The 12743-nt window shown below is 47.9% G+C and overlaps 1 protein-coding gene and 2 non-coding genes across 8 annotated transcripts in view; all 3 read left to right on the top strand.

The window, feature by feature from the left end:
• Positions 1-12743, top strand: part of LOC144822489 (large ribosomal subunit protein uL23-like) — a 150558-nt gene that overhangs the window by 119630 nt on the left and 18185 nt on the right. For all 6 annotated transcript variants that reach the window (XM_078680098.1, XM_078680101.1, XM_078680097.1 and 3 more), the window contains 2 exons: positions 7917-8097; positions 8465-8638. In XM_078680098.1, the coding sequence (XP_078536224.1) occupies positions 7917-8097; positions 8465-8597 (314 nt within the window). In that variant the 3' untranslated portion in view covers positions 8598-8638. The remainder of the gene's footprint in view (positions 1-7916; positions 8098-8464; positions 8639-12743) is intronic.
• Positions 7406-7580, top strand: LOC144825861 (small Cajal body-specific RNA 16). The gene has a single exon (XR_013609631.1).
• Positions 8262-8330, top strand: LOC144825820 (small nucleolar RNA Z17). Its single transcript, XR_013609596.1, has one exon. It is a non-coding gene; the product is annotated as a small nucleolar RNA Z17 (small nucleolar RNA).

Raw genomic sequence — 12743 nt, 5'->3', positions numbered from 1 at the left:
GTTGTCGGCCGGGGCTGCGGGGCACTTTATTAACTGATAGGCGGCCTGGTGGTGGTGCTTCCTGCCCTCAACGTGGTCGGAGTGGCTGTAAGTAACTCGTGGGGTACGGGTGTGCCAGAGCGTGGCAAGCGGAAAGAAAACCGCGCGCAACCAAAACTGACCCAATCAATGCATGACTCCCGCCCAGTACTGCTCCTGAGTCCCTCCCACCACCACAACAGTCCTGAACTAGGGGCCGTGCCCGCCCCACGCCGCCATGATAACTTTGAGTATCATTATGATGATTGATTAATGCAGCCAGCAATTGCTTTGCTCCGGTCCTCCAGCTCTCATTCACACTGACTGACTCAACCGAAGCACATTGGGACTCCGGAGAACCAGAACAACACTCTGCGCCAACTCCGAGTCACTGAGTCATCATATATGACGACGTGCAGTTGTGCAGATGCGTGTAGACTCGGTCCTGAAAAGAAAGTGCCGGTGTTAAGCACCGGCACAAATTAAGCACAGCTCAGCCCTATAGGGGAAAGAATTTCAATCCTTTAAAGTCCTATCGTAACCACTGTAAGAAGTTGGGACACTTAACTGTAGACAAGTCTTACCCTGACATCAAGGCCCCTAGTTCAATTAGTACAGCTACTCCTGGGGTAGCAAGTCTACAGTTGGGATCGACAGTCTGCCCAGAGCAAATCAGGATGCACACTGAAGCAGTTCTAGTTTCAGAGGGGGAGGTTGAGTTTGCCACTGGAACTGTGTGACCACCCAACTTAAAGAAATACCTACAGTATCAATGGAACTAGAATAGAAGCTCTGAGGGGTACAGGTGCCAGTGTCACTATGGTGAAAGACACACTGGTTTCCCCTGAGCAATATTTGATTGGGCGTACTTACCCAGTCACCAATGCTGACAGTGTTACCACTAATCCTGCAATGGCTATGGTGACATTAGACTTGGGGGGAGGGGGGGATAGCGCTTCCTGCCCCACTCGTAATATTTGCAAAACAAGATGCAATGTATGTTTGACTGGGTTGATATGTCATCACACGGATATTTGATTAAGGAGGCAGACCAGTCATTTGTAACAGGAAAAGATATCAGTCTAAAAAAACAGTCTGTTCTCATCCTCGTCAATAACATTCTATGAAAGCAAGTAAATGCCAATTCCAGGTAAGGGTGTAAGCCTGTCCCATGGAGAATGAGACGGTGGGAGATGACCGTAGGTTTATTACCATCGGTAAACCACCGCCTTTCTTCTAATAACCTGAGACAGATTTCCTTTAGGACTTTCTTAGGTATTTGCGAACAAGTACTTGGTGTCATGAACAGATCTGGATGGCCAATAGAGTACAGCATTTTTTTTACGTACGATAACCAAGTGAACCTACTAGCAGCTGACTGATTCATGCAGTCTTGAATAACATCCCTGCTAAAAGCTGTCTCCTTGGAGGACCATATCTTGTGCCACAGCATGACTGGGGTTATCTTTATAATGTCTGTAATGTGAACTCGATCTAGTTCGTTGTGGCATACGGTCGTGGAGATAGATCTTGGGACTGCAAGTAAAAACCTAAAAAAACCATTTTCTAGTGTTTGAATTTCTGTGCAGTCGGCCGTCCCCCAAATGCCTGCACCATATGTTGCAGTTGAGACGCACTTCGCTGCGTAGATCTTAAGCAGGGAATCGACTGGTTTCCCCCCCAGTCTCTTTGCGAATTGTTTTAGTGCGCCTATGGTGCGGGTGAGGGCCAGGCTGCGAGTGGTAATGGCTGTAGACCATGTGCCCCTGTTATTAAAAGTGATGCCTAAGTAAGTAAATGTTTTTGTCACGGGTATCTTTGATTTGTTCACGAAGGTTTTGCAGTCAATTTTAGGGTTGTTAGTTGAAGTACAACACAGTGAAAGTTTTACCCACGTTAATCTTCAGCCCTCTATTACTCATGAAGGTCGAGAAACCAGTTAGAGCCTTCTGCAGGCCTATCTGGGTGCGTGACATAATAACAGCGTCATCGGCATATAGGAGTAGTGGTACCGATTCGCCTTTAATTTTAGGGTAATCAACTTCCAAATTAGTTTAAAAATCTGCTACTTCGTTGATGTATAAATTAAAAAGAAAAGGGGCGAGAATACAGCCCTGCCGTACGCCCTTTTCTATGGGGAACTTTTTGGTTAATTCTCCCTTTTTTCCATATCTCACCGTGGCACCTGCATCTCTAGAGTTCCTTAATGAAGTTGAGAACATGTGGATTTATCCCCATCGCAGTCAGTGTTCCAAAGTAGATTATGGTCCAAGCAGTCAAAAGCCGAGCTGAGATCGACAAACGTCAGGAACAGATTCCCTTTATTGACGGTCGTGTATTTATTCATGATCAATGTCAGGTTTAGGCTCTGCTCGACCATACCCAGGCCGCTCTTAAAACCGTATTGAAATTTAGAGAACCCCTTTGCATTTGGCCCAGGTTTGAAGTTTTACCAATAAAATCCTGCCTGCTACCTTCATCAGGGAGTCAAGGAGTGAAATGGGTCGATATGATTTTGGGTCCTGTCGATCACCTTTTTTTATAGATGGGGATTACGATTGCTTCGTGCCATGTTACAGGGAAACCTGTTTGGCTGTAAGTGTTCAATACGTTTGTCAGGAGTGGGGCCCAGAGTTCTAAATTTTCTTTAAATATGTCGATGAGTATTCCATCGGGCCCTGGGGCTTTTGAATTTGCACTCTCTCGTATAGCTTGCTCAACCTCTAATGGAGAAAAAGTAATGTTCAAAGGAAAGGCACTCATGGTGGGTGGTACCTCAAGCTGTAAAGATATATCAGGGGGTTGTAAAGGCACCTGATGGTTTGGCATCGCTAGATCCTCATTTTTTTTGTATAAAGCAGTGAAGTAGCCAACCCACGCGTCTTCGGGTATAGCCATCTCCATGGAGTCGGTCTTGTTCTCCGCCAAAAAAGGGGCATTAACTTCCCTCCAAAAGGAGATGTTATCCCCGAGGGCACTGGCCTTGACTAGGGCCTCCCAAGCTAAGGTTTTGAGTTCATTCTTCCTGTGTTGTAATGTCTTTTTATAGAATGATCTCGCAGCTCTAACTAGGCTGGTATCTTTCGGTATGGTTTTTATCGCCTGTAAGAGAGCCTTATGGGCTTTAGTACAAGCCGAGTCAAACCATCCGGCTAATCTAGTTATCTCTCCGGTTTTATGTTTCCTTGTTAATTTGTCAGTTATGGTGGCTGCAATCTTATCATATGCTACTCGGATCGTGTGGGGATTAGGGTTTTGGTCTAAGCATGTTATAAAATCCTCTTGATTTTTACTAAGTTCTTCCAAGAATTTTTTGGGATCAACCTTGGCCCATTTAATTGCATACCCATTTTTTTTGGACAGAGAAATATCATGGCAGTATTGACTTACAGGTATACTTGTTTTTTGGCTGTCAGGGCTGCCAACAGCAAGGCAACGCCTATTGGAAAATGATCGCTCATGGCCAGTTCAGCAGTTTTAAACCCTTTTGCGATGCCCTGATGGTTATTGGACATCAGCACAAAATCTGTCACGGTGTCTGCCCCTCTGCCGTGAAATGTGGGTTGAAATGCGACCATGGGCTCACTTAGTTCATTGGCATAGCCTAGATCCCAGTCATGCATGAGTTGATTAAACAAATTGCCAGGAACAGTGTGTTCAAAGTGCGTGCAGGGTTCCCCTTTTAGGTTTGTTATGCCGCAAATTTTTGAATCACCGTGGGGGCATAAATGGCAATTAAAGTCACCAACTATGAGGATGCAGTCACTTTCTCCTACTCCTTTATTTAGAATAAAAGACAACTCGCTAAAAAATATTTTTGCATCCTCTTTTTTAACATTATTGTATAGATTAATCAAAAGAGTGCGCCACCCTTTCCCTTTTAACAGGAAGCCCTGCAGCAAGTTGCATTCTTTGATTTTGGGTCCCTCTGCTTCATATGTTTTCACTGCCAGGTTGGCCAAATTGGAAACGTACGTGCACAGGCCTCCAGATCCTCTACCCCGAGTACCCTGTATTGCAGGAGTATAGAAAGTGCTAAAATCCTGTAAGTGAGTCACTTCTCGGTCCCAACACTCCTGCAGACAAATTATATCATATTTATCTGCAAAGGCTAGGAAGGTTTGGTCGTTCGATTTATTGGAGAGGCCTGCGATGTTCCACGAGGTTAATGTCAAGCTAACTCTCCTGTTGATCTGCGGTGGGCATTCTTTTAGTTTGGGTAAATTAATGATGGTGTGTGCATTTTTCTCTGACTTTTCAAGGATTTCAGTGGGTATATTATCAACGGAGAGAGTATCAGTATACTCCTTGATGTTAGTTATGGTGGGGCCCTCCACAGTTAATTCTGTGACTAGATGTTGGGAGGATAACTGAGTCTGAGCTGTTAGCATTTTATTCGGGGTGGTGGAGGTGGTTGTCGATATGGGGCTAATATAAAAAGAAATCTGGTTGTCATTACACAATTGCTGTACTGGGTCTGAGACCACAAAAGCTGAAAAAGAACTAGGTGCCTGGTAAGTCCCTTGTGCGGGCCCTAGTGGTCAATCAACCATTTCTAGACAGTCAAATCTATTTTTTGTAGGGAGACCTCCCCACCCTTCTGGGTTAGAGTATTCTCTTCTTGGGAACCAAGATCGTGGTTCCCAGTCTCTAGACCAGTTTCTATTTCTATTTCTCTGCCTATTCCAGTGGCCCGCCTGGCGCCAGGATCAGTCTGAACTCTCTTCCCAGTTTGAAGGTACTCCGTAATCATATAGATTCGAAGGTGGGTAAAAGGACAGGCGGTGAGTGTCAATCCCACCCTTCTTATCCAGGTCCGGCCAGGAGCAAATATAGTCCACCGTGGAGGGGTCGTCGAATTTGACTATTATGCAGTCGCCCTGTATGTTTTTTTTGGATTCACCAACCCATGGCACTCTGCGAACCGTAGAGATTCTGCTAGTAATTGAGGGTTCAAGGGGCCTATTGTGACTCAACCATTGCAAGACCTTGTTACGGAGAGACCAGGGGCGTTCGTCTGTGTGGTCGGACAGCTCTGGAACCCCAGTAAGGATGACAGTGTATGGGGTCGCCTCAGGTGGCGAGTGTGTTACACGTCTAGGCCTGCCTCCCTTTCTCTCTACACCCAAAGACTTTGGTGGGATAATTAATGTCGCTTTCGACTTGGTATCCTGAATTAGCCCTTTAGATAAGCCCATAGAAACTTGGGGGGTCTGTGACACTTGATTTGGTTTTACCATCCCGCTTCCTGTGGTAGTTTGTGATGGATCCTGTGCGGGGATCTGCTGCCTAAGTGGAATGTTTGAAGTAGGTATAGGATTCGCTTGGGTATTGGATTGCACTTGTTGAGCTGATGTGCCAGTTCCGTTAGTTTCCCCCCCCCCCCCCCCTATGATGAGCGGGGCTAAAGTTTTCTGAGAGAACGGTGGTGTGTTCAATTTTGCTAAAAGTTTCTCGATGTTCATAAGACTTTTTTCCACAGGTTGTAAATGGCGTTCAAAAAGTTCCCCGACGTTTTTTAGAAGTAGTTGGTTATTAGCTGTGCATGAGCTACATGTATTACAAGAGCCCCCTATTGCCCCCGTGCCAGTTAAATTCTCAGCTACTCCCATGTTGTTAAGTTCGGGGGAATTATTGTCATTTATGGTTTGTGCAGGAGGGGGATTTTGAACATGTGTTTGAATGTTGTTCGGGGGTCTAGGTGGTAAGGTGTTCTTTTCCCCCCCCCACTCTTTTTGCGATTGCTCCCTCCCTTTTACCCGTGTTGCTTTTAGTTAGAGTTTCTGCGTAAGAGTGTGACAGTCGGTAAATCAGGGTTTTTTTCCAGGTCATCACTAGATTGTGAGTCAAGAGACAGCTGGGTTGCAGAGAGATCCACTACACTAGGGACCGTATGTATCTCCACAGTGGTTTCCGGTGGAAGTAATAAGGGGATAATCTGCCCCTGATGGATGGGGGTTTGGGCAGCAGCAAGGAGCCCCATGGAAGATCTTCTAGCTACTTCCAGTTTGTGGGACACTCGGCGCTCAAGCAGGACAATACTCTGGTCTATGGCCTCGTTAGTCCGGGTGATAAAGAGATCTATGGGGCCCGTAACCTGTGCTGTGCTAAGCGCCGTTTTACTTCTAGTGCCTCTAGTCATAATGTAACAGGGTCTACTATAATTTGATAGGTAATAAAAATAACAATAAAAGCAAGCAGAAATTTACAAGAGTTACTTCACAATAGTCAATAGAGTGACTCTATCAGGAAGTCCAGAAATAAATACAAGGGACGTGGACCAGTCCAGTCTTGCCCGGTCTTGAACGGGCTTAAACGGGCCCGCCCTTGGCCCGGGCTTCGCCCCGTGCTTTGTCCCGCGCGCGTCCCGCTGCGCGGTGTAGCCCTATTAAGTACTTACAGGCGTATGGGCGTGTCCGCCGGGGGAAGAGGCACCAGCTGTCAGCAAAGATGGGTGCTGGGCCTCGCAGTCCCCCGGTCTAGCGCCTAGCAATTTAGGGTCCAGCACACGCTGGGAGCATGCAGGTGATCCGCCGAATGCGGAAATGCTCCCACCAGCGGCGCGACCACACAAGTTAGGCTGTATCAGAAAATACCTCTCCTGGGGAGCTGGAAACCTCCTTTACAAGCAGGCAGGAAAAAATGATGAAATGAGCGGCACCCGGGAAGCGGGTGACGCGAAAGTTAAATGGGGTCTGGATGCAAGTGGGCGTGTCCGCCGGGGGAAGAGGCACCAGCTGTCCGCACAGATGGGTGCTGGGCCTCGCAGTCCCCCGGTCTAGCGCCTAGCAATTTAGGGTCCAGCACACGCTGGGAGCATGCAGGTGATCCGCCGAATGCGGAAATGCTCCCACCAGCGGCGCGACCACACAAGTTAGGCTGTATCAGAAAATACCCCTCCTGGGGAGCTGGAAACCTCCTTTACAAGCAGGCAGGAAAAAATGATGAAATGAGCGGCAAACAAATCCGGACCCCTCTCCTCGGGGAGAGGACTTGGGACACCCCAGAGGGAACTGAGCCTATAGAGCTTGACCCTTACCAGGCTGAACACTTAGGCCCAGAGGGACCTTCTAGGGAAGAGCTGTGCCAGGGTCAGCAAGACTGTCCCACTCTTGAAAGCCTGAGGCAGCGAGCTGTTTCAGAAGCAAAGGGAGATGTCAGTGGTACCCACAGAGATTATTGGGAAGAGGGATTACTGTACACTGAGGCAAGAAACTCCAATCCTGGAGCCACCACGAGAGTGCTAGTGCCCTGGGAATGTGGCCGGCATAAACCCACATCGGTTTTTTTGTTAGATTTTATGATTGACTTTTAAGTGTAAACGGTTTTACTGCCTGTTCTTCTTGCATGTGTGTGGATATTTCATTTCGCTCTGGTGATGGAGCACATGGTCAAGGAGGATGGCTCTTGTGTGGCTGACCCCTGGGCTCAGTTCGATACCATGGCAGCCAGTCCTGGACCTAGAGAAACCAAAGGGCCACCTCCTCAGAGGGGCTCGTGCAGTAACAGGTGTGAACATCTTAGCAGCAGTTTGGTGATCATGTATGATACTGCAAACACGCATGAAGGTGAACTACCCGATGACTACGATTTGTATATATTACCTAGTTTAGTAGCTCGGCAGATTACCTGGAAAAAGGTACATATGTGCATGCTTTGGTTACAGGGAAACAAGTGCTGCCCACCACTGTAGTGTTCTTACGAGCCTTGCTTCCAATTCCAAAACGACAGTTTGTAAAGGGAATACTGTTGAAGTGAAGCTCAAGTAATTATCTCAAGCGGGGTTCTGAACCTGGCTGCTTAGCACGTTCGTCTTTATGAATTTCAACTTACTTGTTTTATCTGTTCTGTTTGTAATGTAATTTTTGTTTGCTTAACTGAGACTGTCTTCTTCCTAGCTGTCCCTGTTAAAACTGAAGCAAAGTCCAAGGCTTTGAAAGCTGAAAAGGCTGTTCTTAAGGGGGTTCACAGTCACAAGAAGAAGAAAATTAGGACAGCCCCCACTTACAGGAGGCCGAGGACCTTGAGGTTAAGGAGTCAACCGAAGTATCCCAGGAAGAGTGCTCCTCGTAGGAACAAGTATGTCGTCTACGATTTTGACACTTGATGAATCTTTTCTTTATAGGACTAGTAGTGAAACTGTTTTCAAATGAAAATCCTTCTCACAATCCTGACATTTAATGCGTTGGTGTTCAACTTCTGTGGGTTTTCACATTGCCCCATAGCCACGTGGAATATGTTGGGTTGCAAATGATGTTTCATAGCGATCAAAGCCTGAAAATTTGTGATTACAGTTTTTTTACTGATGCACCCACCGAATGTTTAACTATCACCTACTGGAAGATTCCACGCCCAAAATGTTTGTCAGATCATGTGATTGGGTATAACTGGGGTGGTAAAATAACTTACTGGAATTTCTTTTCTCTTGCTCCTCCTGTCATCCCAGACTTGACCATTATGCGATTATTAAATTCCCTCTTACCACGGAGTCTGCCATGAAGAAGATTGAAGATAACACCCTTGTCTTCATTGTGGATGTCAAGGCTAACCAGCACCAGATCAAACAGGCTGTAAAGTAGCTTTATGATATGGATGTTGCCAAGGTCAACACCCTGATCAGGTATGGTTTAGTTTAGCAAGTGTCTGACAACATTCTCGTTTTAGAGCATTTATTTGGTGTTTTACTTGTTTTGTTTAGACTTTTGGGAAGAGGGCCTGGGTGTACAGAGAAGGGGTCGATGAACAGACTTTTTTTTTATAACTGTTTCGTAACCGAACTGCTGCTCGTCTTAAGGGGGTTCCACGAACCTGACATTTTAACTGTTTTTCAAAAGCATTTCGAGCATTGGTTTCACATATAGTCCCTTCCTCCTGTGAGGGTAATGATTGCATCGAGTAACAATATTGAAGTCTTCCCTATTGTCCCCGTACTGTATCCTATTTGTTAGTAAAATCAGTCCTCGAGTGACCCCAAACTTTTTAAACACTTTTTACTCCAAAGCTGATGGCTAGTTCAGGGTGGGAACAGTTAGTTGCTGAAACCACTGTGAATTTGCACAAATGCCATGTGTTGTCTGGCTTTGTTTATATCCAGCTCAGTTGCTCCCCATGTCTGCCACGCTAGTGTCAATCCAGTTAAAAGTACTTTCCCACTACTTATGCAGTTCTGCCTTCACAAGATTACCTTTTGACTTTAAACCCTAAGAACCACTTGTAGGAGAGTAGGGTCTGCTTCCTATGGTCACCCCTACTTTTTGCTGTGATTCTCTGGTTTTTCGACTTTAGTATGGCTGTGGGCCTGCTAATCAGACACACAGCCCAGCTGTTTCTCTAAATTGATACTATGTACTTTAGGTACATACCAGATTGATTACTGGGTCACCCTTGTGAGCCCCTGTATAGTGTACCCTAGGTACCCAAGGCATAGGTGCACCATAGGCCTACCAGGGGCTGCAGCATGTATTGTGCCACCCCTGGTTTGCCTTCCAAATTGATACCACAGGTCTGTTCACACAGCCTGGGTAAGGTGGTGTAATCACCCCGTACTTAGATATAGTATACCTATATATGAACAAAAGTTACTTACCTGTAAACTGTGGTTCTCCAGTATTGGTGTCTTTCATAGATTCACATGCTTGAATATTCCCCGTCGTCGAAGTGGGAGTCCCACGGTACATAAAATAGCAGTAAAATATGCATGTATACATGAAAAATACTATAAATAAAAATATACATACATATAATATAATATGTAAATTTCAAAAGTACCATAGAACATAATAGGCCCATTGAAAAGCCTAAGAGAGAACTCACTTTAGTAACATACTAGTGTCATTATGTGTTGGTCCACATTCCAGCCAATCAGGCTGTAGCCTCCTCTAGAACCTTCTCCTCAGAAGCCCAAGTCCTCAGATTTTCGAAGCACAAAGTAAGTAAAAGTGGCTGAGGAGAAGAGCGCCTCTGAGGGGAGGATAGGAGGGTCGCATGTGAATCTATGAAAGACACCAATACTGGAGAACCACAGGTTCGAGGCATGTGGGCTGCTAAATTCATATCTTAGCATTAGATCGCCGCCTAGTGTTGGGCTCGGATGATTGCACATTGTTGTCCTGGAAGAGTCTTCGAAGTATCCTGAGATAGGTGGCTCCTCCCCTGGACTACAGTGCGCATGGGCATCGGCTCCATCCCCAGATTGTTTTTTTCCGTCATTGGGTTCGGATGTGGTCTCGACGTCTTACTGTCGGAACCAAGAAAAACTAACTTTTAGCGGCCAAAAGGCCTCGATTTTCTTGCGTCGGTATTGTCTGCGCACGGTCTCGAGTCTTCCGTCTCTTGGAGCCGGAATAAGCGGAGTTTTCTTCGCTCTCTGAACTTTGAGGCCTTCTCATCGCGACACGACTGCAAGCCTTTACGGACATGGAGCGGAGCCCGTTTAAGTACTGCCCGCTCTGTGGGTCCAAGTACCCACACATCGATCTACACCCCGTGTGTAACAAGTGCCTTTCGCCGGACCACGACGACGGCAAGTGCAAGGCCTGTGCACAGTTCCGCTCCAAGAAAACTCTCAAGCTTCGACGCGCGGTGCGCTTGGAAGCTAGGCAAGCGGCCCCGGATCCGGAGAACATCTTCGGCGACCAGGAAGAAGAGGTCCAGGGTCACCATCTACAAATCTCCCCACCAGAGACGGAGGTCGAGGCGGATCCGGGAGACGACGACGGAGTCGCGGGTCAAGTCCTCGAATACGTCGAAGAGGTAGGAGACGACGATGAGATTTATGGGGCCGCGGCAGACAGCTCGGGGGACGAGCTCTGCCCCGAAGGTTACGAAGATACCGACCGGGACACGGGATCGCCTGTCGGCCTTACCCAAGACCCGTTGCCGCAAGCCACAGCCCCGCCTTCAGGCCCGGCTACGGACTCACTTGCTGGGCACGCTGTTTCGAAACCGAAACTGAAACCATCGGGATCGTCAACACCTAAAATGGCCGACCCGAAAACGAAACTGAAACCTAAGGACTCGAGTGTCCCTAAGATGGCTGCCGTGCCGGTGAAGAAAACGGTGCCCGTCACCCCATCGGCTCCGTCGACCTCCGGTCCGCAGAAGCCGAAGAAGTCTGTCGATTCCGATGCTCCAAAATCGAAACCGACGCCCGAGGAGGGGGCCTCCAAGAAAGATGGTCGGCACGGATCAGCGGCTACGACGCCGTCCAAGCCCGCCAAGGTCGGCTCCAAAGAGGCAACGCACAAGAAGTCTGCGCCCCGGCCTCAAGAATCGGAGGTGCCGAAGACGGGTTCCGCGCCCAAAGCGCACAAGGCCCACGATGACGTCGGATCCGAGGGACCGATCAAAGCATCCTTGTCGGCGACGAAACCCGCTGGCAGTGTACCGTCCCCCATTGCGGAGTCACTGCAGAGAATCAGGGAGAAAGCCTTTGCCCCATCGGCTCCGATACCATCACCGCAGCCGCAAAAGGACACTCCGGCAAAGCCTTCTGGAAAACTCCTCTTTCTCTTGCCACCTAAGGAGGCGCCGAAAGCGTTTTCGACAAAATCGGCTCCGAAACAGGTTTCTTCGCCGGCTGGCCCTCTTCCACGTCGGGTACTCGAATCGGAAGACGATTCAGAGCATTTCATCGATGCTGCCACAGGCAAGCTGACACTCTATAAAAGGAAAATCACTTCGGAGCCAGTGGACTCCTACATCATCCCACTGAAGAAAAAGAGGGTGCCCCTTGACGCCTCAGGCCTCACGGAACCAATCCAGCCTCCTCCAAGACGGAGCCCTACTCCCTCCCCAGAGCACTCTGTGGGTGAGGGGTATGATGAGGATGAGCAGTACAATTTCCCTATCGATGAACCTGATGTACAACCGGATTCATACGATGACACTGGTGACCAGAACACCCAAGGTGTGGGCCAAGACCCGCAGCTCTTTAATGCACGTGCATCCCCGACTGAGGACTCAGCAGGCTTTCATGCACTACTTGAAAGGGCGGCAGCCAATCATGATGTGGACATGCATGCCGACCCGGTTGAGGAAGACTTCCTTTTCGACACCTTTGCAATCTCTGAAAGGACAGTAAAAACACTTCCTATGCTAAAAGGTGTCCTCAAACATGCTGGGGACATTTTTAAGGAGCCTACAAGAGCGAGAGTGGTCAACCCTCGCATTGAAAAGAAGTACAGGCCTGCACCTGCGGACCCCGCCTACATCCGGGGACAATTGCCACTGGACTCTCTTGTGGTTGCCAATGCCAGGAAACGTGCCAACTCCCAGACAACGGGTGAAGCTCCTCCCCCGGATAAAGAGTCCAAAGTGCTAGAGGCAGGGGGTAAAAGAGTAGCTGCACAGGCAGCAAACTTTTGGCGCATCGCCAATACACAGGCGCTCCTGGCGCGTTACGATAGGGCGCACTACGACACCCTAGAACAGGTTGTACAACACCTGCCTCCACAGTTCCAGGAAGCCACACAACTGCTCATTAACGAGGGGAAGCTCATCTCAAACGCAGCCATCAAGTGTGCGCTTGACGCTGCGGATACAGCTGCTAGGGCTGTCAACACTAGTGTTATGCTACGACGACAGGCGTGGCTACGCATCTCAGGCTTTAAACCGGATATTCAGACAACAATTCTTAATCAGCCGGTCAATCCTGATAGTCTGTTTGGTCCAGATGTTGACACCACCCTAGAGAAAATAAAAAAAGACACGGAAACTGCTAAATC

The sequence above is a fragment of the Lissotriton helveticus genome, chromosome 3_1 (genome assembly GCF_964261635.1).
Source record: "Lissotriton helveticus chromosome 3_1, aLisHel1.1, whole genome shotgun sequence".
Classification (NCBI taxonomy): Eukaryota; Metazoa; Chordata; class Amphibia; order Caudata; family Salamandridae; genus Lissotriton; species Lissotriton helveticus.
The sequence above is the reverse complement of the archived record's forward strand: the minus strand, read 5'-3'. Positions and strand labels throughout refer to the sequence as shown.